Source organism: Eretmochelys imbricata, chromosome 3, assembly GCF_965152235.1.
Source record: "Eretmochelys imbricata isolate rEreImb1 chromosome 3, rEreImb1.hap1, whole genome shotgun sequence".
In the NCBI taxonomy this organism is placed as follows: Eukaryota; Metazoa; Chordata; order Testudines; family Cheloniidae; genus Eretmochelys; species Eretmochelys imbricata.
In genome coordinates, this window is record NC_135574.1 from 142,331,281 (window position 1) to 142,358,039 (window position 26,759).

General features: G+C 39.4%; 1 protein-coding gene across 3 annotated transcripts in view; it reads right to left on the bottom strand.

The window, feature by feature from the left end:
- Positions 1 to 26,759, bottom strand: part of AHCTF1 (AT-hook containing transcription factor 1) — an 87,150-nt gene that overhangs the window by 54,975 nt on the left and 5,416 nt on the right. For 2 of the 3 annotated variants that reach the window (XM_077813501.1, XM_077813499.1), the window contains exons 2-8: positions 18,202 to 18,328; positions 17,267 to 17,520; positions 10,724 to 10,904; positions 9,574 to 9,781; positions 5,330 to 5,446; positions 3,709 to 3,793; positions 1,255 to 1,405 (exon numbers count right to left, since the gene is read on the bottom strand). In XM_077813501.1, the coding sequence (XP_077669627.1) occupies positions 1,255 to 1,405; positions 3,709 to 3,793; positions 5,330 to 5,446; positions 9,574 to 9,781; positions 10,724 to 10,904; positions 17,267 to 17,520; positions 18,202 to 18,322 (1,117 nt within the window). In that variant the 5' untranslated portion in view covers positions 18,323 to 18,328. Of the gene's footprint in view, positions 1 to 1,254; positions 1,406 to 3,708; positions 3,794 to 5,329; positions 5,447 to 9,573; positions 9,782 to 10,723; positions 10,905 to 17,266; positions 17,521 to 18,201; positions 18,343 to 26,759 lie in introns of all 3 variants that reach the window. The other variant, XM_077813500.1, reaches the window with a different exon arrangement.

Here is a 26,759-nt window from a genome sequence, read left to right on the forward strand (position 1 = left end):
ACCATCTGCCCTGGGCTGATTTTTTGTTTTAAGGATTTCAACAACAAAAAATGGTTCTGACATTTCTGAAAACAAGGTAAGGGAACAAAGATGTTTCGCCAATGTTTAATTTGTACAGAGGTTCCACTGAGAAAGTCTAGTGGCTCCATGCTTTAGAACAGAGAAGCATAGACTAGCCCCAGGTTAACAATGTGCGGCGGGGGTGGGGGGAGTCCAGGGAGGTTTGATTTTGTCTTTTACAAATCCTGGACCCCATCTTTCCATAAAGAAAAATGATGTTAATTTTATCCCTCAAAAAGTTGTAGACACTTAGATTTACTTGAGGGGGATGGGGGGGAAATACTTTTCAAATACTTTTCCCCATGAGTATGGGTGTTTAAAGTTCATCTTACTTCCTAGAAAAAAAAAATCACCCAACTAAAGTGCTTTTTTCCCACTCAAAGAGAGCTATTTTCATTGAGTTTGTTCAATCTACAGAGGTTAAGGGGGGGGAGGGGGGGAAAGAGAGACGACGACTCCTTTCTCCTCATACATGGAAGTTTTCCTTCACAGATGCCCCTTTTGGCTCATCAGCACCGCAAGCAGCTGACCACTTTCTGGTTTCAGTATATAGTTAAATAGATTATCTAGAGTTTAACAGCTCAATCTAATTTGGCTATTTAAATACAAACAAACTTGAAAGCAGCCCAGTTGTCTACACAGAAGGAACATGCACAACAGCCTACAGGAGAAATTGGCAAGTAATATGAACTCCATGTTTTAGGCAGCCTTTGTAGCTTATGCCTGCTGTATCTTCTTTTCCTGCAACTACTGTATGTAAACAAAAATTTCACATTCCTTTTTAAGTCCTCCACACAACAAGAGCAGGACAGCATTAAAAAGGCCTAGCCAGAATACAGCTTTGGACAATCTGTTTCCAAAGCATTATTATACTTTTAACTTACCTTTAAGTTAAAAAGGCAGCTGAACATCAAAAAGCCTACACCTCAGAGAGAGATATAGATATAATTTTTCCAATTTAATCATGTACTTTATGTATCAGGTTTCCCTGTTCCATTGTCATTTTCCATATTAATTGCAACTCAAACATCTTATTTTTAGTCTTTAAACATGTTTATTCTACACAGCTATTCAAGTAAACTGTTAGAGCTGTGGGTACAGCACTAACATATTTTTAGAATTCAACTCTACTGTTTTCTTCAAAAGCATTATGTTACAGTTCAACTGGAAAATATTTTGGACCTAGCAACAAACCTTCATTCACGCCATCCTCTCTGTCAATATGGCTGCGAAATTTTTCTATAGTCTGACAACTGAGTAGTTTGGTATTGCTAGTCTGCCCTCTTAATGAAAAGACTCCACCTGTGAGGTCTAGACTGTACCTTTCTTCACAGTACTCCAAACCCTGAAAGACAAATACAAGTTATTTGAAATGAATGTGTATGATATTACACTTAAGAGATGCAGTCTCTTCCATATTTATGAGTCAACCAAAGGAATCCCAAATTACATATTTTTTAAGAATATATTCTGGCATGTTACAGAGATTAAGTGCAATAAAATATTCAATAACCCTAGATCTGAGGAACTACTTTTGGTAAGTTGATACAAAACCAAGTAGATACAAAATAATAATAATGTCCATCATTTTCACTATTCAGGAGAATTCCTACTATTATCCAGTTTTACAAGGACTTGGCAGTAGCTATTGACAAATAGTTAAGTATCAAGTTTTCCTTTTTTATTTCTTTAAAACCCCTATAATAATAACCTTAAAAAAGCTAAATATACATTTCTACAGTCATCTTAATCTACCCACATTTTCAAGATTTTTTTTTTTTTAAGACAAAATATAAGTCCACACATTCCTCCATATCACACTCTCTCATCCAAACAAGCTTTATGTAATGTGAGAAGAAAAATGAACATTTCACATGCACACACTTAGCAACTCTGGGAATTCATGTACAGTTATGCCAGTCAGATTTTATCAAAAGATACATCTGAAATCAAGCAGTGCTGGGGTACACAAAGTTTGTGTGTCAACGCATTGGTACAGGGCAAATAAGGGTAATGGAAGCCATGAGGTGGGAACTCTTATGAGGTATAAAAATTTGTGTGTGTTCGCTTGGAGGGTGGGGGTGGGAGATGACCACACACAGGGAAGAACAGAGAAAAAGATTTTTTAGCCAGAGCTCTAGTACAACAGCATAAAGTGAAGGACAAATATGGAAAATTGAAGCTGAAGGGAGAAAAAATAATTTTGAGAAACTTCCCCATATCCTCCTGCCAAAGCATTCATGGCAATGTAAAACGAAAAGCATGACTAAATTACAATGCAAAGCCCTTCTAAAAAAATCAAAACCTAAGGTAAAGCAGAACACATTCTGTTAATCCAGAACAGTGTATGAACTTTGCTTTCACTGTGACTGTGCATGTAAACTAAGATAAAGCAATGGCATCCATATTTAGAAAAAAAAGTTTAATCACTTTATAATATTTATACCTTGTCCTCATACTATCAATTTTTACTTTGCAAAATTGAAAAAGACATCTTTGAACAGTACCTAAACATTTATATAGTCAACACTCACATGAAACTATGATGGGAAAGGAGCTTTTCTTGCTGTAAGGGATGCACATGACAGGAGGAAACTGAAAACACGGGGAGATTTAAGCCTATGAAAGTAGCTATTTTTCAGGCCAACAACATAGGAAAGCTCTACAAAAATATCCTAAATTCAGACTTCAAAAAGTTAATGTAAATTATATGCATCCACACTGCTTCCAAAATATTTGGAAAGAGTAGTTTCAAAACAAAAGTGGAGTGGGTAAAGAGGGAGGAATTGCTACGTCAGATTACTGTCATTTGCGTCAAACTTTCCAGAAGTAGTTTTTTCAAACCTTAATAGTGCACAGCACAAAGTGATTTTTGTTAAGATTAATGTGGTATAAGTATGACAGATTCGCAGCGGTCTGTAATAATTTATGAATACTGTATCTTGATCATGTCATTGTGTTATTTATTGTATACATATATTGTGTTAATTCACTAGCAGAATTGTCAAGAAATAGAGGTGATTTTCTCATCTCCTGAAAAATGCTTCAAGAGAGTAGAGACAATGCAGATACATTCACTCAGACAGTTGCTGAGCAGCCCAATCAGTTTAATTAGGTCCAAGAGTCACAGGAAAGAACAAAGACCTTTGACTAGATTTAAAAAGGGAGTCCCTGAAGGTCAGGGAGACTGAGGTACTGATGGCCACCCATACCCCAGAGGCAAGAGAGTCTGGGATTATATTGATCTTCCTAAGCCTTTAGGGAAGAAACAAACCATCTATAAACATGGGTTGTTTAAAAAAAACAAACCCAAAAAACCCCTCTTCTCTTATGCTTTGATTTAAGAAAGCTGTCTCGGTTACAATATATACACCACTGGTCCCAGCTCCTAAAGGGAAGTAACCAAGGTATCAAGTCCAGTGGAAGGTAAATACAGTTGATACACGTGGTACTACAGCCTAGTACTCCCATCTAAAAGTGGGAGAACCCAACCCATGCAGGTAAGGCATGAGACCCAAGGCCTGAAATTAGTGTATTCAGAAAGACATGAGGATGGTATCCCTAGCCCCAACCATGACAGCGAATATTACTGTTTCCAATTTTAGATTAATACACGTTAGTTGTAGTTCACAGACATACATACTTTACCTCATACATGATTTGTCCTGATGCCAAGCGTTTTCTGTCACCAAAGGCTAACTGCAGCAGATGCAAACTCACAACATCTCCTTCACTAGAAAGAAATTACAAGTTTGAGCATAATTTCAGCACCTTTGTAATCCACCTGAAATATCTGATAAGTAGCGATTGCCAAAGCAAAGCAGAATCATATTGTATTGCACATTTAAAAGGATGATGTCTCTGTTATAAACTGGAAAACAACCCACTTTCCAAACAATTACAATTCATCATATTTGGACAATTGTAGGAGAAGAGGAGATAAATTTGAAGATTTTTTCATTTGGCACTCGGTATTTAATTGACTGAATTCCAGAACTCTGCTTTTTTTGCTTAACTCCATGGACTTCAGATTAATGTTAACCACACAATTTTCCAGAGCGTTAACATTCATCTATAAAAAACACTACCAGCATCAGTTCTTTACAATGAAATGTTAATGCAGGAACCTTTACCAAAAGAGCCTTAAATTTAAACTTGCAATCTACACAGCATGCTCTGATTGTATTATTTTGTCATGATATGAAACTAAAGAACCACCAAAGTTCTGAGTTTGAGAAAGAATGATTAAAAGGATAGTTACTTCTGTTTTGCCTACTTTCTGAAAACCTGAACAAATTAAAGTTTTTATATAAAAGCATTCCCCAGGCTCTTGGGAAACAACCAAAATACAACAAAAACAGCTCTAAGACAGCTATTTGAATAAATGTAATAAAAAACTGCTCTGAAAGCCACAATTCAAATGGAGAGAGTATTACACAGGAAAGAAAAAAAAAGAGTGTACAAAATATATATAAAACATATATATACACACACACACATATATATACTGGTGCTCAGATATAAGATGACGGGTACCTTATAAATGTCAAAGACAGAAATAAGGGGTCATGAAATACCTTTGATAACGAATAGTCTTCCAAGACAAGTGATAGTAGCTTATCACTTGGGAAATTTAAAACCAGACAAAACAAAACACTAGAAAATTGCTCTAGGAAAAAGGCATTTCTAGGTGTTCATCACAGTAGTACTCAGTAGGTCCTGTCCCTCTGTACTTGCAGGAGATCTATGAAAGCTACCTAAAAGTCAAGTATAAAGCTTTTTGTAAAATACAAAAAGTAAAGTCATTTGCATGGCTGCAACTTTCACTGGCATTTCACCAGTGCTATAATGGTTTAAATTCTATTTACGAGAGCAATTAAGATTCACAATCCCATTTTGTAGCAAGAAGGCAACAGATTGAAGTTACACTTCAAAGCTTCACTACTTCTCAGCTATTATAGAGGTGGCACTTGTGGTTCCATTGTCAAGGTTAAACTGAGTACACTTACATTTTCTAAGTGATCAAAAACAATTTTTTTAAAAAATGCCAGAGTATATTCAAAAAGAAAGATTGAAATGATTCATAGCTACAACACTACATATTGGCCCTTCAATTGTAAACAAAAATGTAATATTAAGGGATCAAATCTCCAATTAGTAGCCCAGGGAAAGATTTACATTTATAACACGTTCAGAGTTGCGTATGTATGCCCTCCCAAAGTCAGTTGGACAACAGATCATTTAGTTTTCTAAATCAGTCTTCACTCACCTTTCTTGTGTAGACTGAACTGCCCATAAGTAACAGCAATTGCGGGGATCATTTTCAGGTTCTTGAAAAGTAACAGCATAGACAGGTATCCTCCCTCCTTCCAGCTGAAAGTGGTATCTAGAACAAAGTGGTGGGAGGAATTAAATCAGGTGATTAGATGTCTGACATTTATCCTTCCAAGTGTTCCAAGCAGCACTTCAAAAGCCACAGCATTTTCTCATGCCAGAAATACTTACAATTATTTAAAAGTTGATTTTAATTTTAGAGAACATTTTTAACAATTTCAGAAGGATTTAATAAAGCTAGACAATCGAGCAACATGACCGCAAATAAACTTCAATGTAAATAAGTACAATATTATGAACATTTGGACTACTCACACCTATTGATGTGTTCTACGTTTTTTCCTGGGTGATTGTAGTTAAATGAGCAGTCAGCATGAATAGTTGGGTGGAAAAAATCTGCTCGAAACACAATGATGACCAAAAGAGCAAACAAGTAGTTGGGTTACTTTTAGGACTTCTACCTGTTTCCTTTTGATCAGACCAGAAGTTTTCAAAAATGCTATGTAATCTGTTTAATCCAGCTATGTAAAATAAACTTAATCTTTCCTCAGACTCATTTGAATTGGAAAGACCTTCCAATGAGTCTTCTAATCCAGTGGCTCTCAACCTTTCCAGACCACTGTACCCCTTTCAAGAGTCTGATTTCAGTCCCAAGCGGCAAGGCTTCAGCCCAAGCCCCACCACCTGGGCTGAAGCATGTAATTTAGCTTTGTGGGGCCCCCTGTGGTGTGGGGCTCCAGGCTATTTCCCTGCTTGCCATCCCCCAATGCTAGCCCTGCACTTGCAATACCCCTAAACCTATCCCGCGATCCCAGGTTGAGAAACTCTGATATAGCATAAAGAGCAATATAAATAAGTCAATATCTATATGAAATTCTAATTTGTACAGATTTCACTAGTGCTTTTTATGTAGCCTGTTGTAAAACTAGACAAATATCTAGATGAGTTGACGTATTCCTGTAAGATCTCTGCATACCCCCTGGTTGAGAACCACTATTCTAATCTATCCCCTGCATTGTTGTAGGATCAACGCATTCTCTCTCCTTTGACACTTCTAGGAGGAATGTTCAGCTTTGAACATCTCCAACAATGGAGTAGCCTGTTCTATTTAACTGAAGTTTTACCATGCATCTGAAGGAGTGGGGTTTTTTTACCCACGAAACCTTATGCCCAAACAAATCTGTTAGTCTTTAAGGTGCCACCGGACTCCTTTTTGTTTTTGTGGATACAGATTAACACAGCTACCCCTTTGATACTTGGTACCTAAAACCATTTCTTTCTTCCTTCTTTCCTTGATGATTAACATAAGTGGTTTGGGATAAATTATAACATTTCCTTTGCACACCTGACAAGGTAGAACTCAAACTAATTATCTGAGCATTTTACTATAGGCCTGATTTTCAAAATTTTATCTTTTTTGCCTATCTCCTCTGAATTGTCTTTTTTCAAAATGTGGTACCTAAAACTTAGCACATTGTTTCCAGCTGAAATCAAATCAGTGCCAAGTAGAATTAAATTACCTGTTTCTAGACTAAGGGGTTTAAATACATTTGTCTTTGTGACCTACTCACTCTACTTACCCGAAGCCCCAGAACCTTCTTTCTAGTACAACCACTTACCAATATTGCATCCTTGTATATGTACACATTCAACAATATCTGGTGAGCCATTACACATTTGCTTAAATGAATCCCATTTTGATTTAAGTTAATTTTCTAATCTAATAATGTATTTTAATCCTAGCCTCTAGAATATTTGCGGTCCTTCCCCATGTTTCTATTGCCTAAAAGTTTGATTGGCACACTCCTTGTTCTATTCTTCAAGATCTTAGCAAACACGTGGGATCTATTTTTATCAAGACAGTATTATTCTTTTAAGAAAAAACAATTACTTACCCATCTAATTAACACTGGAAAGCATAAATGCTATACATTATTTAAGCATTTTACAAGCCAACAGTGAAGATATAACCCACTTTCCCAGAGAAAGAGGACATAATGTAGAACCACATCTACACACCCAGAGTCTGTGGCCCACTATATAAGCATCCAGTTTTCACTGATACATCCCTTTAACCACATCAGTAATAGATGAGACACTGGAGCAGTGATAGAACAAGAGTGACCAGTCCCAAGGTGGAACAGTCTCCAATCTCAGTCATGACTGGAATGTGGGAAAGGCTATTTTTCAGGCACAAACGATCTGTTAGATGTTTTAATTAGGGCTGTCGATTAATCACTGTTAACTCATAGGATTAACTCAAAAAAATTAACTGATTAATTTTTTTAATCACCATTAATCGTAGTTTTAATCGCACTGTTAAACAGTAGAATATCAACTAAAATGTATTAAATATTTTCAAATATAATTATTTCAATTACAACACAAATACAAAGTGTACAGTGCTCACTTTATATTATTTTCTATTACAAATATTTGTACTGTAAAAATGATAAAGAAATAGTATTTTTTAACTCACCTCATACAATTGCTTTAGTGCAATCTCTATTGTGAATGTACAATTTACAAATGTAGAGTTTGTTACATAACTGCACTCAAAAACAAAACAATATAAAACTTTAACGCCTACAAGTCCACTCAGTCCTACCTCTTGTTCAGCGAACCGCTAAGACAAACAAGTTTGTTTACATTTATGTGAGATAATGCTGCCCACTTCCTATTTATGTCACCTGAAAGCAAGGTATTTACGTGCCAGATATGCTAAACATTTGTATGCCCCTTCATGCTTCGACCACCATTCCAGAGGACATGCTTCCGTGCTGATGATGCTCGTTAAAAAAACTGCAATAGTTACATTTGAGAGTGAACTCCTTGGAGGAGGGTAGGGGGGAGAGATTTCATGTAATAGCAGTCTCAGATGATGACCCAGCATACATTGTTTGTTTTAAGAACACTTAACTGCAGATTAGACAAAACGCAAAAGGTACCAATATGACATTTCTAAAGATAGTTACAGCACTCAACCCAAGGTTTAAGAATCTGAAGTAGCTTCCAAAATCTGAGATGGATGAGGTGTACAGCATGCTTTCAAAAGTCTTGAAAAAGGCACACTCTGATGCGGAAACAAAACCACCAAAAAAAAAGTCAACCTTCTGCTGGTGGCATCTGACTCAGAAGATGAAAATTAACATGAGTCCCTCCGCACTGCTTTGGATGGCTATTGAGCAGAACCTATCATCAGCATGGACACATGTCCTCTGGAATGGTGCTTGAAGCACGAACTAGCACACTTCAGGTGACACTGTAAACAAGAAGCGGGCAGCATTATCTCCTGCAAATGTAAACAAACTTGTTTGTCTGAGCGATTGGCTGAACAAGTAGCAACCAATCGCTACTAAGGTTTTACATTGTTTTGTTTTTGAGTGCAATTATTGTTTGTACATAATTCTACATTTTTACGTTCAAATTTAATGATAAAGAGATTGCACTATAATACTTGTATTAGTGAATTGAAAAATACTATTTTGTTTTTTACAGGACAAATATTTGTAATCAAAAATATAAACTGAGCACTGTACACTTTGTATTCTGTGTTGTAACTGAAATCAATATATTTGAAAATGTAGAAAACATCCAAAAATATTTAAATAAATGGTATTCTATTATTGTTTAACAGAGCGATTAATTGCAATTAGTTATTTTAAAATCACTTGACAGCCCTAATTTCAATCTGTCCCACTGGTCTCATCTAAGATTTTAAGTAGTCACAGAGATATTTCTAACAGTTATGTAAATAATATACTTTAACTTTGTAAAGAAGTACACCTAGCTGTGACAGGGTCTTGGAAAAATCATTACAGTAAAATCAATGTCTTCTAAATTTCCCTTATTCATTATACACTACTGAAAGATTGAGCTACTTTGCCTTAATTTTACATAAAGCAGTTCTCTCATATTCTAGTCATTATAACCAAGATTGTTTATTCTGTAGATGAAGCAGTTAAAGGAATCAGTTAAGAGAAAGAAAAAAAAAAATCAGTTAAAACCACTAAAAAAGATTAATCTAGGATTGGCTTCTAAAGGTTTCAACACTGTATTTAAGAATTTCAACACTCAGTATTTGATCAAAGTTACTTTTCTATTTAACCTAAATCAGTTAAGTGAAATAACTGAGTTCCCCGCCTCCAGATATTGACATACATATAAAGGCATACTTACTCCTTCTTCAAGGTTTTCATATTCCACAGTGAAAGATAGCCATCTGAGAATCCCACAACCAGCTGATTGCTCCTGCTTATGTAGCATAAGGTTGTTACAGCTGCTCCCGATGGACTTAGTAATTGGAAACAGAGATGTCGTCCCTCTCTGGTCACAGCTTCTCTTATTTGTGGGATTTCAGCAGGGATCCCAGTGATCACTTCTAGGTCTACACACACAAGATCATGCAACATAAGAGGTTACATTCTTCAGCTTTTTCAGGATAAATGTTAAGAGCTTAGCATTATGCTATATATTATCAAATACCCTACTCCCTGTCAAATGTGCAGTTTATGCAGTGTTTTCAATTAGTATTTATGCTTCAAGCTCATTTTAAGAACACAGGAATTATCAAATTGGATTAGACTAGTAGTCCATCTAGACCAGTCTTCTGTCCCAGATACTTAACGTACAAAAATCCACATAATAGACAATTATGAAAAAGATTGGTTCACAGGGTAAGTTTCTTTCTAGACCCTGTCAGTTAGTGGTTTACTTATGCCCTCAAGCATGAAGTTTATTTATATCCTTTAAGCCCATATTCAAAAGCGACCCCCACTATGAAGCCACTAAGATATCTCCATAATAACGAAACGTTGGATGCAATTGAGAGATTCTATACATCCAAATGCAGGTTTGCTTGTTTTTTAAATTAGGGTTTTTAAATGTCCCTCTCCTTTCCCATGCAGAGGAATTATCATTTAAACCAAGTGTTTTAAAAAACTGTTACCTAAAATTACGTACAAGATCATATTTAGGCATTTAACACACCTTCTTCCATTGAAGTCAAAGGCAAACTTCCACCAACTTCAGTGGTGTAGGGTCAGGCTATGTATAAGGATGTAAGAACCTAAATTTAGGCTTTTTTGAAAAAAAGTTTTGGCCTTAAGAACCAGAAGATTAGAACATCTTTCAAAGAAAGAATTAGCACATCAGCTAAGAATTCATGGTGTCAAGTAGGCTATTATAAGTAGTCTTAAGCCAAACAGATCTTAAAGACACAGGATGCTTATGTTTTATCAGATAGGAAATGCACATTCCTCATTTAGGAAACTTGAGTTTTCTTACTTCTCAACCAGAAACCTGTTTAAATATAAAAATACTAATTTACCTGATGCCTCTATTTCATTCTGACTACATGAGAAATCATCCAAACAAAGGTCAATCAGCAGGATATGACCAACATCTGTAACCACAGCTGCCACACCAAAAAGCCATCGCAGACTCTGGTGCAAATGTTGAGTGCTGACACGAGCTCCACCATGATTAATTATGGGTTCAATAGCGGTTACCTAGAAGAAAACTGCATGTTAACTTTTAACTTTTGACAAACTATAAATAAAGTTTTGCAATGTAGTACAGGACAGAAGTTGGCATATTAGGAATATGATTCTGTAATTACTTTCTAATTCATAAGATTTAAAAGAAAAGTATTTTCTCAGATTATTAAAAAAAAATTTACAGCCCTGAGCAGGAGAAAGAAGGGAGTCCATTATATCCTCTAATATTTTTTAGAGGAATGTCCTAAGATATTGTACTACAGTTAAATAAAATACTTTTTAAATGGTGCTCTCTAATATTGCAGCTCACCAGTTTCAGCTACCTGTTTGAAAATAATATTTTAAGGCAGCTTTATATTAAAAACTCAAAGTGCAAGCTGATTCTTCCTCTGCTCATATGATGAAAAACATTACCAATGTGAAGGACAGTGCCTTTCCTGTGAAATATAAATTGTACTTGCTATGTAATCTCATGAAGTTTTAGGTGTTCTGTAAATTATGCTATGTAGTGACTAACCTGCCTAGAAAGATGGGCCATTTTCACGATAATTAAACATTCTCACTAACAATTGAAGGCAATTATCAGGATAAGACTATGCAAACCACATCTATATATAGGTTGCATTTGATTAGACTAACCCCCCTCCCCCCAAAAAATCATCAGAACAAGTCAGAAATAAGGTCTTTTTAAATGCACATCCCAATGTACTTTTGGGAATACTGATGGAGGAAATCAAGCAGAAAACTAAATTGTGAGAGGCCACCATATGTCTTATATGCAAAGCTAGCCCTGGCTGAACAGGAAGAAATGAAATGAATTACTGGGTAATGAAAGCATTTTCTCTAGTTAACTTAAGATTAAAAATGTGACTCTGGATGTGCTAAAGTGCACCCCAGGAAAATACTCAACACTACAGTAGAAGTTTTAATGTGTGCAGCCTTCTGCACTAAAACTGTACCACAGCACAGCAACATACACTATCCCTTGATTCTCTTATGAATTAGAGGCTGAGCATAACACACAACAGAAATAATGGAATGTTTTGTGTCACAGGGAAATGGTTTACATATAGGGCGCTATCAAATTCACAGTGCCGGGGGTTCTACCATGCACCAGACTAGTTCTGGCCCGGGCTGGGGAGGGACAGGACTTCCTTTTCTCCTGCAGGGCTGCTCCCAGAGCCAGGTCAGACCCACCTCTGGGAAACTCCCCCAGCTGCAGGAAGCTCCACTGCTACTACCTGGGAGCCCAGCTTTGAAGGCAGCACAGAAGCGAGGGTGGCTGTAAGTCCCCTGACCTGGGTGGGGGTCTGTGGCCCCAGCTTTCAGCCCCCCCGACCTGAGTTGGGGGTTGCCAGTAAAACTATGATATATGGTAAACTCCCCCCCCCATACCCTGCAACCCTCACTTCTGAGCTGCTGCTGGTGTGGATTTAGAGCTGGGAGTCTGGCCAGCAGCTAGCAGCAGGGCAGAAGTAAGGGTGGCAATCCCATGACCCCCCTACAATAGTCTTATGACACTCCCCTGACCCCATGACCCACTTTTGGGTCAGGACCCCCATAGTTACAATACCTTGAAATTTCACATGTAAACATCTGAAACCATGAAATTGACTATTTTTAAAATCCTGACTGTGAAATTAACCAAAATGGACCCTGAATTTGGTAGGTCCCTAGTTATGTAAGAACAGGCCACAGAGTCTCTTGCCTCACGTGTTAGCGGGGGGGGGGGGGGGGGGAAGAGAGAGAGGGCGGGGAGGATGATGATGGGGGGGACGGACGGGACACGGATCTGGAAGCTACGGGGTACATATGTACTGGAGCTGGAGAAGTAATTTCCAGCTCAGGTAGACATACATGCCCTAGCTTTGATAGTGCACTAAAATCAGCAGCATGTATGGCAGTATAGGCTAGCCACCCTCAGCACTTACATAGGGTCACAGATGGGATCATACTTGAGAGAGCTAGGCTGTCCCACCACCACAGCAACCCTGCTATTTTTAGCATGTTAGCTCAGTCAAAACTACAGTACAGAATTACACCTCCAGCTCCACTGCAGACATACCCTCCGTCAGGGTTTATTGTGATTACACAGCCATGGAGTCCAGCATTCATGTCAGTCACAGCAATTCCGATCTATAACAATTTCAATTGCCATCTTTGGGTCCAGATCTCTATAAATCAAGCTTCCTGTTTCCCACACTAGTCAAAGGATTATCAACAAATTTTAAAAATGGATTAAAAACCTTGCTGAATTACTCCTGGTGGCAGCAGTAAGAAGAAAAAGTACTGAAGTAGGATGCTTGCTGAACTCCCTTTCTACAAATGCTGCTTCTGGTTTCTTTTTCTTTATGTAGCTTTTTTCTTTAGCATCTGGCTGCAAATAAGAGTATTTTTTTTGCTTTAACATACAAACTTCCTAGCATATTCCTTATTTCGAATTTACTTTTCCATGTGGGAGCCTCTGAAAGAGTATTTTTTTCCCCACTGTGGTACAGCCTGGGTTTTTGTGTTTCCTTATGCCATTGCCAACTCATATTCCAGAAATGAGCAGACTAAGAGAACTTTCCCCAGCTCACTGAATCTGAACGTTATTCTTCTGCTACCATGCAAATCTGAAAAGTTCATGAAAATGTTTGTTGATACTTTCTCAAAGCAACCATTTAAAAGTACTAAACCTGTGTATCATTGATGTGGTCCATTTTTAGATTCCATTAAAAACACTTCTGAAGCATAATATTTTTAGTCACTCTTTTTTTGTTTGTTTATTTTGCTAATCTGTTTTTAATTCACTCCTTGGGAATGATTACGTCTTTTAATATGAAAACACTTACGTTAAAGCTGATTTAGGTGTTAATAGTTTGACACCTTGGCCCAAATCAGAGATCCCAAATCAGTGTAACTGGCATAATTTAACTGACTTCTAAAAAGGTAAGACAATTTTTATCCACTGAGAATCTAGCCCATAATTTCAAGGGTTCATTAATGCTTTTAAAAAAAGGACAGAAGAAATGAATTACAGAAAATGAAAGCTAAAATTTGTTCTAAATCATGTTAAATGTGTTGAATACAAAACTTACCCACACAGGGCTACGAAGCCAAGAGAAAAGCTTAAATATTTTAATAATGAAGTTCACAGCAAATTAGTGAAAGACTGAACACACATTAAATAATTAGTTCTTTGTCTACACTGAATTTTATTTGCTTCTCTACATTCCTAATCACAGCTCAGGGCATTCCAATCCAATTCAGTGACTGCTTCTAATTCCTGATTAAACTAACTTGAGTCTAATGGCAAGATTGGTAGAAAGCAAAATGAAAGCCACAGGTCAAACATGTTTGTAAAAATGTATACTGTTTATTCAACTCTTCCTTGGGCATATATGAAATATATCCCACATAATGTAAGTCTATATAGAGCACAAGGCTATCAATAGTAAAAAAAAAAAAAAAAAAATTCAGATAACCCTTGCCTTCTCTCTGAAGTTTCCAGGCCTCTACCACCCAACAGCCAGCCTCTCCTATAAATACCTTCATGCTTTCTCCACACAATTTTTAATGCATGGGGAAAAACTAACAAAACAATCTACTTGCTGATCATGGCTAGGAAAAGTGATGACCTGTGACCATCCCTCTTACCTTGCCTTCCTTTCCCTACTTCCTTTGTCTTATTAACTTCCCATTGCTTTCCCAACCTGAATCTCAATCTTTTTTGAAAAGCCCAATAAAACATGTAACAAAACTATGCCAATTCTTCACCAAATTAATTTGCTTATATGTTATATACCATCCTCTACCCTTGATTGTCTGTCTTGTAAACTAAGCCCTTCAGGGGAGAGAAGGAAGTCTCGTGTTAGTCCAGCACCCTTTGGATGCTACTATAATATAAATGCTTACTACTACAGATTACACTCAAGAGTTTAAAAACCCCTACAAAAGAGAAGAAGACTCAAACTGCTCAGAAAAGGGAGGCAGTGAAAGAAGTCACTGTGAAGGCAACTCCAATTGTTGCAGATACTAAGACAATTGAAGTGCAAAGAATCCTTCAAGCTCCTAGCAACCTGATTTGGACATCGTCTACTTTCAGAAAATTTGCATATTTGTTAACTACATTGATTTACTAACAGTTGGTAGCTATACCAGTGAAAGCTTTCTGAATGTAGACAAAACCATAGTGAGAGCAGTACCCATGAATCAAACGTGCCAGTCCAAGGGAGAAGGAACTGTCACTTAAATGCCTAGAAAGATCTCTATCCTTCCCACAACAACAAAACAGGTTTATATAACTAAGTTAATTAATGGGTTCTTTGCCTGCACTACTCAAGTTTCTCTCTTCACTTCTCACACAACATCGTTGTGGCAATTACAGGAATTAATTAGAGAAAAGCAGTATTAGGCCAGTATAATACCTTTAGCTGGCAAAACTATGTAGCAGGTAGAACCAAGGAGAGGGTGACCAGACAACTCTCTGTAGACCACTAAATGTTCTCTGAACCACAGCTTGAGAACCTCTGGTTTAACAAGGGGCAATATCCCTACTTTCTATTCTTCATCCTGTGGGAGAGGTAGCATTGGGGCTGAGGCCAGTAATGAGTCAACAGAGGGAAGGATAGGTTTTGTGGAAAAGGTGGACATCTGATTCTCCTTTAGTCCCTCTAATCCGAGTTAGAATGTGCCATCATAGAAAGTTACAATATTTCCAACTGGGATCGTTGTTCCATCTCAGTAAGCAATAGCTACAACTTTCTATTGGCTAGTTTCCTTAAGAGAAGGATGAATGAAGGTCATAAACCCAGTAGAGCAACTCCAGACAGTTAAACCAGTTAAGAAAGTAGGGTCCCAAGTCCAAGGTGCTTCTTTTTAGATTGATACTATCTAATTTGGGGGTACCAATCATATATGCAGGAAACAGACTTGCAAGGAAGTTGTGCTCCCCACTAGATGCAAGCTCACCTGTGGATATGAAGATAACTGGTTTGCTAATGCCCCCTACCTTATTCCAAAACACAAAAGAAAGTTCACAAGTCTAAGCGCACAGTCTCCGGTTAGCTAGTTTGAGATTCTAAGGGAGTCATTGTAATTTATTTACAACACAAATCAATTTCTAGGATTTGCAGTTTTATTAAAGATATTGTCATTTTACTCAAAGAGCTTTTAAGAATATGTGTTGGAAGGAGGCCTAAAGTATACAGGGTTTGGTTGTTTTTAGGTTTATATGAGCAACTGGTTCTTCACATCTTTCATCCCCTTCTACTCACAAAAATCATAGAAATGTAGGATTGGAAGGGACTTTAAGAGGTCATCTACTTCAGCCCCCTGTTTTGAGAGACCTAGCAGACCAAGCAGACCTAGATCATCCTTAACAGTTAGCCAAACATCTAACTTGCTCTTAAAAATCTTCATTGACGGGGATTCCACAGTCTTCCTTGGAAGCCTATTCCAGATTTTAATTATTCTTATAGTTAAAACGATTTTCCTAATATCTAACCTAAATCTCCCTTGCTGCAGATTGAGTCCATTACTTCTTGTCCTACTTTTGGTGGGCACGAAGGACAGTAATCAATTGTTCTCTTTATAACAGTCCTCAACATACTTGAAGATTTAGTTCCCTCCCAGTCTTCTTTTCTCACGACTACATATGCCCAGTGTTTTTAACCTTTCCTCATAGCTCTAGTTTCCTAAACCTTTTATCATTTTTGCTGCTCTCCTACGGATGCTCCAGTTAATCCAGGTCTTTCCTAAACTGTGGCACCCAAAACTATACACAACACTCCAGTTGAGGCCTCACCAGTGCCGAGCAGAGAAAAACAATTAGATATGACACTCCTGTTTTCACACCCCAGAATATTAGCCTTTTTCACAACTGAGTCACACGGCTGGCTCATACTCAATTTATGATTCACTATAACCCCCCAGATACTTTTCTGCAGTACTACTCCCCAGACAGTTATTCCCCATTTTGCATTTAATTTTTCTTTCCTGGGTGTAGCACTTTGCACTTGTCTTTATTGAATTTCATCTGGTTGATTTCAGACCAATTATCCAATTTATCAAGATCATTTTTAACACTAGTCCTGTCCTTCAAAGTGCTAGCAACCCCTACCATCTTGGAGTCACTTTGAATAATCCAACAGCTAAGAAACCTGTAGTATCTTGTTCTGTAGTACAAGTGAAATTTTTTTTTTTTTTTTTACTTTCAGCATTAGTTAAGAGACAGTTGGTACCTTCCAACCCAAGTTCTGATATCAAGATTAAGTCCACTATGTACTGTAAGTTGGTATTTTTGCAACCATCCATATAAAACCTTCCTCGAAACAGAATTCTATGGCATACAACAGAACAGAAGCTTTGCTTTTAGATTAAAAAGTACGTACCCTTCCTGGAAGAACAACTGCTTTTACCACTCTTGATACTCCAAGGTCATACAGACAGAGAACACTCCCTTCTGCTTCTTCCAATCCAACTAGAAGTCCAGTTCTTTTCTGCCAGGAAAATTCCTTCACCACAAGGACAGTGGGTGGGTGTTCATTTACTCCATTGAAACGATATGCAGACAGCCGTTCTCCCGTGATAGAGTTTACTACCTCAAGCTGAGGACCACAGGCCAAGTAAGCCAGCCCATTTCTCCCTAAAGTGAAATAAGGGGAAAAGTTTATGTAAGAATGATAAACACAGAAGGATTCATTTGAAATTATAAAATCTTAGATGATGATTTGGGGATGAGTCCACCCAAAATAGTTTAGTTAGAAATGTACATAGTTTTAATGTATTACTATGTCTAAGTTTGAGACTGTGCATGCATACACACATACAAAACAGAATTAACATACACTCTTTTACTACAACATGAAATTTAAGAACAATGGGATCTACACAGAGCTAGGACCAAGTGGGTTACTGAATTACAGGCAACAGCTTAAAAACAGCAGCATTTTTGGGAAAACTCACCTGATATGAACCTCCTGGCTTCATAAAGCTATTGGTAAACTCACCTGATACATCTTAATGGAGCCAACACATTTCACAAGTAAAATGAAAAGGAGTACTTGTGGCACCTTAGAGACTAACTAATTTATTTGAGCATAACCTTTCGTGAGCTACAGCTCACTTCATCAGATGCATACTGTGGAAAGTACAGAAGATCTTTTTATACCCACAAACCATGAAAAAAATGGGTGTTTACCACTACAAAAGGCTGTTACTCTGCCACAAGTAAAATGTATCACTACTATATGTATTTAGATAACCCACACTCACAAGTAATTATTAATTCCAATATTAACAACAAGTTTCAGAGAAAGAGGATTACCTCCAGCAAACTTCCCACGAAGTACAGATTCTAGTGTTATCTCATCTTCTCCAAGTGCTTGAACAGTCACTTCTGGAAACTGCAGCAGACTGCTTGTTACCTGAGCGGTTAGGTCTCGCATACTTCACTGTAAATAAAGAACTACATTAAATAAGTATATTTAGTCAGCACCTAACAAATCTGACATTTTATAAAGAGTTTGTCAAACAATACAACACCCTGAATTATCTGTAGTTCTTTCCATCATATCCAATAGTATCAAAATACTTCTCCCTACAACTTCCTCCTAAATACCTTCCTACAAGTATGTTGTAGCAACTTTAATGGCCCATTTTGTAAACTTTGGCAACTAATTTAAACCACCACCTTTGGATAAAGACAGGAGACAGATGGACTTTCAAACCATTTTTCTTTTCCCCAAGAGCTGGAATATTCATCTCATGATGAAAAAAAGATATCAGAAAGAATTGTCCAAAGTTTTATTAAAAAAAAAAAAGAGTGAATTATTCCTCTGTCCCCTCACTCACTGCTGACTACTTTTGATCTTGAGGCTTATAAACAAGCAAAAACTTTAGTGCCACAAAACCATTTGTCTGCATCAGCTGCTCAGTACATGTCCCATTTTCTCAGCCACTCACTCTTGTACATTCAGGCAGGAATAATAAGGCCAACTGGTGACCCCACAGAGCAGTGTGCTCAGTTTCTTGCTCTTCAGATGCCTGTAAGGTCATCAGTAACCTGAAGGGCAACAGTACTAATGCCAGGTCATGGCAGGTATATAAACGAGGAAGAACTTAAGTCTACCCACTTACTTGTTAGTAAAATAATAATTGCTAGTTAAAACAATCTTTTTTAAAAGACATTTCAATTTACCATTAAGCATTTGGCTTTTTGATTCCCTCCTGCTTAATCTTATAGTTTACTTTGGCAATTATTATCCCTCACGTTAGAACACAACAAATAAGGGCTGCCTGCAATCTCTTGAGTTCATGGACTTTGACAGTTAGCTCATCAAGTCTTTCTAAAATTCCATTGCCTCTGGTGTAGATTTCAAGAGTTTTTCTGAAAACAGATCACACACACAGACCCAACAATAGATTATCAATCAGGTCAACAGGTAAGATATTGTGCAGTTTTTTTTGTTTTTTTTTTTAAATGACAAATGTGTGGTTCTATTATAAATCTATTCTTGGAGATACCTCTTTATCACTAAACTCATTTGAGGAAATAATATAAATTTCAGAATGGTTCTAGTAGAAAAGAAACACAGTCGGATACAAACTGTTAGGATAACAAAAATCTACAAAATATTCCTTCTCTAGGATCTTTCTAGTAAAGGGCTTGATGTTTTAGGACCACAACTTTCCAGGATCTCTTCCTTTTGACTCCTTTCACAGTATTCTGACACTCCAGACAGAATATTTTTAATATGGTACTTTGGGACTCAAATAATACTTCAGATTCCCAGGAAGACTCATCTTATCAAATTTCAGAGGATGGCTTTATCTTACTGCATAGGAAATTCATCAGTTTCAAGAAGACCATGCAGTCACATGTGTAGAGATAAGTTTCTCTCTTTCCGCAAGAAACTCTTTTTGAAGGAAAAACCCTTAATGTTTTGATACAAGAAGTCAGAGATTGATTCCGCAAGAAGAAAAGCTCTGTTATCATGGGGACTTCAATCTGAGTGACATATGCTGGATGTCTCATCCTGCCAGGACTAAAACATCCTCAGAATTGCTAAAAATTATACATGACAGTTTCTTAACTGAAGTAGTATTGGATCCAACACAAGGGAATTCTGTATTAGACCTCATCTGACAGATAAAGAGGAATTGATATACAATTAAAAACTATTGATAGCTTACAAGTGATTATGGCTTGATTATATTTATGTGCAAACAGAATAAAATTCAAACCAGTAGTAAATAAATACACACACACACGCACTTTAAAAGGGCCAATTTCACAAAGCTGGAAACCATTTTGAATCAAATCAGTTAGGAGAAAAAATTTAAAAGAAAAATGTGAATGTCAATGGGGAACTATTTAAGAATAGTTTACTAGATGCCCAAAACCTCACAATTCCACAATCAAGAAAGATGCCCATCCTGGTTAAAAAAGCCAAACTGGCTTAGAAAGTGAAAGCGAAAGCAGATATACAGAATAAGAATAATGCAAATGGAAGTTGATAGCAATTAATATAAATCACAGGCTAGGAATTGAAGAAAACTGATAAGGGAAGCCAAAGGACAAAAACAGAACTCTACAGCCAGCAGAGTTAAGGCCAATAAGAAGGAATTTTTAATTTGTACCAGGAACAAAAGGAATCCGAATAGTAGTACTGGTCCTTTACTAGATGGAAACAGTAGAGTTGTCAACAATAATGCAAAAAAGGCAGAAGTCTTCAATAAATATTTCTGTTCTGTATTTTGGAAAAAGTCAAATGTAGTTATATCACATAATGATAATATACCATCCCAACAGTAACTAAGCAGGATGTTTAGCAACAGCTGCTAAAAGTGTCTAGCTTTAAATCAGCAGGTCCAGATAACTTGCACGCAAGAGTTTTAAAAGACCTAGCTTAGGTGCTCTCTGGACAATTAGTGTTGATTTTGGAGAAGTTCCAGAGGACTGGAAGAAATCTAATATTGGGCCAATATTTAAAGAAGATAATTACAGGCCTGTCAGCCTGACATTGAACCTCGACAAAATGCTGATATGGGACTCAATTAAAAAAATTAAATCAGGGTAATATAATTAATGCCAATCAAGGTAGGTTTATGGAAAATAGATCCTGGCAAATGACTTTTTGTGAGATTATGAGTTTGGTTGATAATGGTAATATTGTGGATGTAATATACTTAATACTTCTGACACTGCATTATATTTTGATTAGAATAATACAAAAACACAGCACTCATTAAATGGACTAAAAACTAGCTAACTGATAGGTCTGAAAATATAACTGTAAACAGGGAATCATCATAAAGTGTGTCCTAGTAGGGTCCCCCAGGTATCCGTTCTCGGTCCTATAGCACTGAACATTTTTATCAATGACCTGAAAGAAAACAACATTATAGATTTAAGTTTACAAATGATACAAAGATTGGGGGAGTGGTAAAAAAAAGAATAGGACAGGTCATACAGCGATCTAGATCACTTGGTAAGCTGGATGTAAATAAACAATGTGTGTTTTAATATGGCCAAATGTAGAGTCATACTTCCAGAAATAAATAATGCAGGGTATACTTACAGGTTGGGGGTTCTATACTGAGAAGCAGTGACTCTGAAAAGGGCTTGGGAGTCATGAGCTCTCAGTGTGATATTGTGGCCAAAAGGGCTGTGATCCTTGGAAGCATACCTCTACCCTGATATGACGCGGTCCTCAGGAGACAAAAAAAATCTCACCACGTTATAGGTGAGACCGCGTTATATTGAACTTCCTTTGGCCCCCCCGTTCCTTGTTCCCTGACCACCCCCTCCAGAGACCCCCTCATCCCTAATCACCCCCAGGACCCGACCCCACCCCCTGCTTCCTGTCTCCTGACTGCTCCGACCCCTACCCACACACCCGCCCCCAACAGGCGCTTACCAGCAGTGGCGGGAAGCAGAGCAACGTGGCCGCAGCCCGCTCCACTCTGCCACCTCCCAGCCATGCGGCACTCCGCTTCCCGCCGCCGGTGAGTGCAGGGAGGTTAGGGAAAGGACACCCTTCGTACTCACCGGCGGCAGGAAGCGGAGCAACATGGCTGGGAGCTGGCGGATTGGAGCAGGCTGGGCACAGGCTGCTCCACTTCCGCCGCTGCCGGTGAGTGCCGGGGGGACCCTTTCCCCCAAGCCCCGTCCCCCGAGCGATACGGCTGGGGCAAGAGAAGCAGAGCGGGCTGCTCCTGGCCCCCCGCTAATCCTCCAGGCCACTCTGGGACTGTGGGGCCCCCAGAAGTGCACCCCCACAGCTTCTACACTTGCTCAAAGGCTTGCCTTCGCATATAGCACTACAGCTGAGCCTCTGTAACACTTTAGTAAAGACGCTCCTACGCTGACAAGAGAGCTTTTTCCGTCAATGTAGTCAATCCATCTCCTCAAGAAGTAGCTATGTCAAGAGGAGAAGCTCTTGTTGACATAGTGCGGTCTACACCGGTGGATTAAATCAGTATAACTACATCATTCAGGGATTTGGATTTTTCACACAACTGAGCAACATATAACAGACATATCAGTATAACTAGTTTATTTAATTTTATATATGTTTATTCTTCGCAGAGATCCAGGTGTAACTGATGCCTGGCTGTCTGGGCCAGGGGGCCATGTCCATGGAGAGTCCCAGAAGACAACTGCCTGGATTTTGGCACCTAGCAACTAATGACCATGAAGGGCTCACACTCTGCAGGAAACCAACCAGGTTTGACCAGCTGGAGAACAAAGGGCTATGGAGGAGGGCCAGGTGACAATGTTTGCCCTGGAACAAGAGCAAAGGACTGAGGAAGGGTCAGGGGGGTTGTTAAGTGTGGGCTGTTGGAGGGGAGAAGCAGCTTCTGGACTGGGACTCAGAAGGGATCAGAGGAGAGCTCTGGGCTCTGAACTGACCCAGACGGACTATGCTGTAACCTTCTGTTTTCTGTCATAACCAAGGACTTTCCACTCTGTGTTCCAGACATCTAATAAACCCTTCTGCTTTTACAACACTGGCTGAGTGTCACTCCAGATTAAGGAAACTGGGAGTGCATTGCTCCCTTTGGGTACGTAAATCTCCTTCTGGGGTCCAGTCCAGGTGGGAGATTCTGTAAGGAGTTCATGGCGAGAGGCAGAGGAGCCAAAGGCTCCAAGATTCAGTCCCAGGAGGCAGTGAAGCCAAGGGACTTATCCCAGTGAGAGTGAGATACCCTAAGGGGACTGACACACAGAAGGAGGTCATCACTGGGACTGTTCCAGAACTATTTGAGAGCACTGAACCTGTGGATCCGTGACAACAGGTGCTGCTGAAACTGGTGCAGATAACCATTGTAAGTGTTAGGGCTGGTCTCCACTACAAGGAGATCAACGCTGCTGCAATGCAGTAGGGATCGATTTAGCAGGTCTAGTGGAGATCCGCGAAATCAATGGCAGAGTGCTCTCCGGTCGACCCCAGTACCCTTACTCTTCTTGGAGAAGTTGATCGGAGAGCATCTCCTACTGACTCAGCACTGTGAAGACATGGGGTAAGTCAACCTAAGCTACATCGAATCCAGCTACGTTATTCACATAGGTGGAGTAGCTTAACTTAGGTCAACTTACCCCCGTAGTGAAGACAAGCCCTAAGTGTGGATGGAACAACCTTTTGCAGAATCATACATCCTGGCAACTAAGTTGTTTTCAACATCAAGTCAGCAGCACCTACTGTTCAAAATTTGTCATTAACTAGTTGGTTCATTAGTGTAAATAGGCTATGGTGATCTAGATTTAACAAATAAAATGTATGACTGTTACATAGGCATTTTTGTTAGTCTCCTGCTATTCACTTTGATAGGTGGTGCAAACACACAGCATCTCTGATATACAGGTTTAGAAGCCTAATTTTAGGCTTTGAAAACTTTGGCCACTGTACTTAGCATTTGCTTTGAACAAGTACAATCACAATGGTGGTGAGAGTACCTGTGCATCATTTAGAACCTTATATGTGGACACTGGCACATTAGGACATTCCAGGGGCTTATAACTAAGGCTACGATTATGTCACAGAGGTCACTGAAACCCCAGAAGCTGTGGGTGCTGGACCCTCCTCCTCCCTCATTTTGTCAGTGGTATTTTTAGTAAAAAAATCACAGACAGATCATGGGCGTCTGTTAATTTTTGCTTATTGTCCGTGACCAGTCAGTGATTTTTACTAAAAATATCCCTGACAAAATTTAAGCCTTACTTATAACAGTGATTGCAACCTAAATGTTGTAGTGCAAATAAAGCTCTTACGTTATCAGTGCATGCTGGGAGAGAGATTATAGACCAGAGGTGGACAAATGACAGCCCGTGGGCCACATCTGGCCTGGCCCCTGAGCTCTTGGCCGGGGAGCCAGGTGTGGCTGGCTTTGGCCAGGCAGCGGGGCTGCGAGCTCCTGCCGCTCTGAGCGGCATGGTAAAGGGGAAGGGAGCAAGGGGCTGAAGAAGGGGAAGGGGGGTCCCAGGGGGCAGTCAGGTTTTGGGGGGGGGGGGTTGTTGGGGGGGGAGCAGGGGGGATTGGATTAAGGCATGGGAGTCCCAGAGGGCCTGTCAGGGCATGGGGGTGTGGATAGGGGTCAGGGCAGTCAGGGGACGGGGGGGGGGGGGGGGAGTGGATGGGGGGGTGTCCCGGGGGGCAGTTAGGTGCAGGGGGTCCCAGGAGGGGGCAGTCAGGGGACAAAGAACAGGGGGGGTTGAATGGGTCAGGGGTTCTGGGGGTGGTGGTCAGGGGACGGAGAATGGGAGAGGGGGTTGGATAGGCGTGGGAGTCCCGGGGGGCCTGTTGTGGGGCCAGGGCAGTCAGGGAACCGGGGGGGGGGGGGGGTTGGATAGGGGATGGGGCCCTGGGGGGTGGTTAGGGGTGGGAGGTTCCGGGAGGGGGCAGTCAGGGGACAAGCAGCGGGGGGGGGGTTGAATGACTCGGGGTTTCTGGGGGTGGTGGTCAGGGGACGGGAAATGGGGGGGAGGGGGTTGGATAGGCATGGGAGTCCCGGGGGCCTGCTTGGGGGCAGAGGGTTGTTAGGGGTTGGGGCAGTCAGGGGACAGGGAGCAGGGGGGTTGGATAGAGGGTGGGATCCCAGGGGTCGGTTAGGGGCGAGGGTCGGGGCAGTCAGGGGACAAGGAGTAGGGGGGGTTGGATGGGTCGGAGGTTCTGAGGGGGGCAGTCAGGGGCCGGAAAGTGGGAGGGGACTGAGCTCAGGCTGTTTGGGGAGGCACAGCCTTCCCTACCCAGCCCTCCAGTTTCATAATCCCGAAGTGGCCCTCGGGCCAAAAAGTTTGCCCACCCCTGTTATAGACCATTGAGATGCCATTTATAATAACTACCTTGGAAGACACACACAGTGTGGAAACATCCATACCATCAGAAGGAACACAACTTCTGTTTACAATTAAGTTACGTACAAGCAGTAACCTGGGGGACCTGACTTATTCCACATCACACAGAGACCCTATCTGAAAGATGTTTAAAAAGGTTTGTGCGTCTATTGCCAGCATCAAAAAAAGCAGCATATACCAATGGCAAAAAGTATCACAGGCATAGAGCCTGGTACCAAGAACAAGGCAACATTTTGAAAAGAATGTTGCTGATGGCAAGGATGCTGCTGCAGTCAGCCAGACTGAAAATTCTGGATCTATTGTTTCCTGTGCCAACATAAAAGACACAGAATCACAACAGAGACTGTTAGAGTTTCTAATGGGATAAGATAGTACTGGCAGTGAGTTTTTGTTGGTTTTTTTTTTAATCATTTTAAAGTGAAAATGGGCTGAATATTTTTATTTGCTATAAAAACCCCATAAGGAAAAAGGCTTTTTAAAGTTTTAACATGCTGGTATTAATGGCTTTGCTTAGTTTAATTCTAACAATAAACCAAATATGCTTTGAAGAATAAATTAATGTCTAGTAAGTCAGAAATACAACAGAGACCTTTATTATAGAAAAAAAGAAGACTAAAGAACAGCAATTTGTAAAAACAAGTCATTGTTTGAACAAGACACCAAATGGAAATATTAGCTTGGTAATAAGTTGACTATACTTTTAAAACATGAGACAGATAGAAGATTTTTGTCTCTTCTACCAGGTAAAAAGGCAAAATTTCTCTTTAAGATACTTAAAGATAAAAAAATTTAAATTGTTGATTTAAATCAGTCCCTTTTTCAGCTAATTAAAGGACTAAAATAAATTGTAAAGGCTGGTCTTAAATCAATGGTTCACAAGCTAGGGTCTGTGGAAAGCTGGCAAGTCACATGGTGCTAATCCACCACCCATTCCCAGTCTAGGTTTTTCATTGCAAAAGAGCCTGGAGGCCATAAATGCACCTGGAAACAAGGAACCAGCCTACAGACCACTGCTACATTAGAAGGAAAAAAGAGAAATAACTACCTTGGAAGACACACACTGTGCCCAAAAAGAAAAGGAGTACTTGTGGCACCTTAGAGACTAACCAATTTATTTGAGCATAAGCTTTCGTGAGCTACAGCTCACTTCATCGGATGCATACCGTGGAAAGTGTAGAAGATCTTATTATATACACACAAAGCATGAAAAAATACCTCCTCCCACCCCACTTTCCTGCTGGTAATAGCTTATCTAAAGTGATCACTCTCCTTACAATGTGTATGATAATCAAGTTGGGCCATTTCCAGCACAAATCCAGGTTTGTCTCTGTGTATGATAATCAAGTTGGGCCATTTCCAGCACAAATCCAGGTTTGAGACAAACCTGGATTTGTGCTGGAAATGGCCCAACTTGATTATCATACACATTGTAAGGAGAGTGATCACTTTAGATAAGCTATTACCAGCAGGAAAGTGGGGTGGGAGGAGGTATTTTTTCATGCTTTGTGTGTATATAATAAGATCTT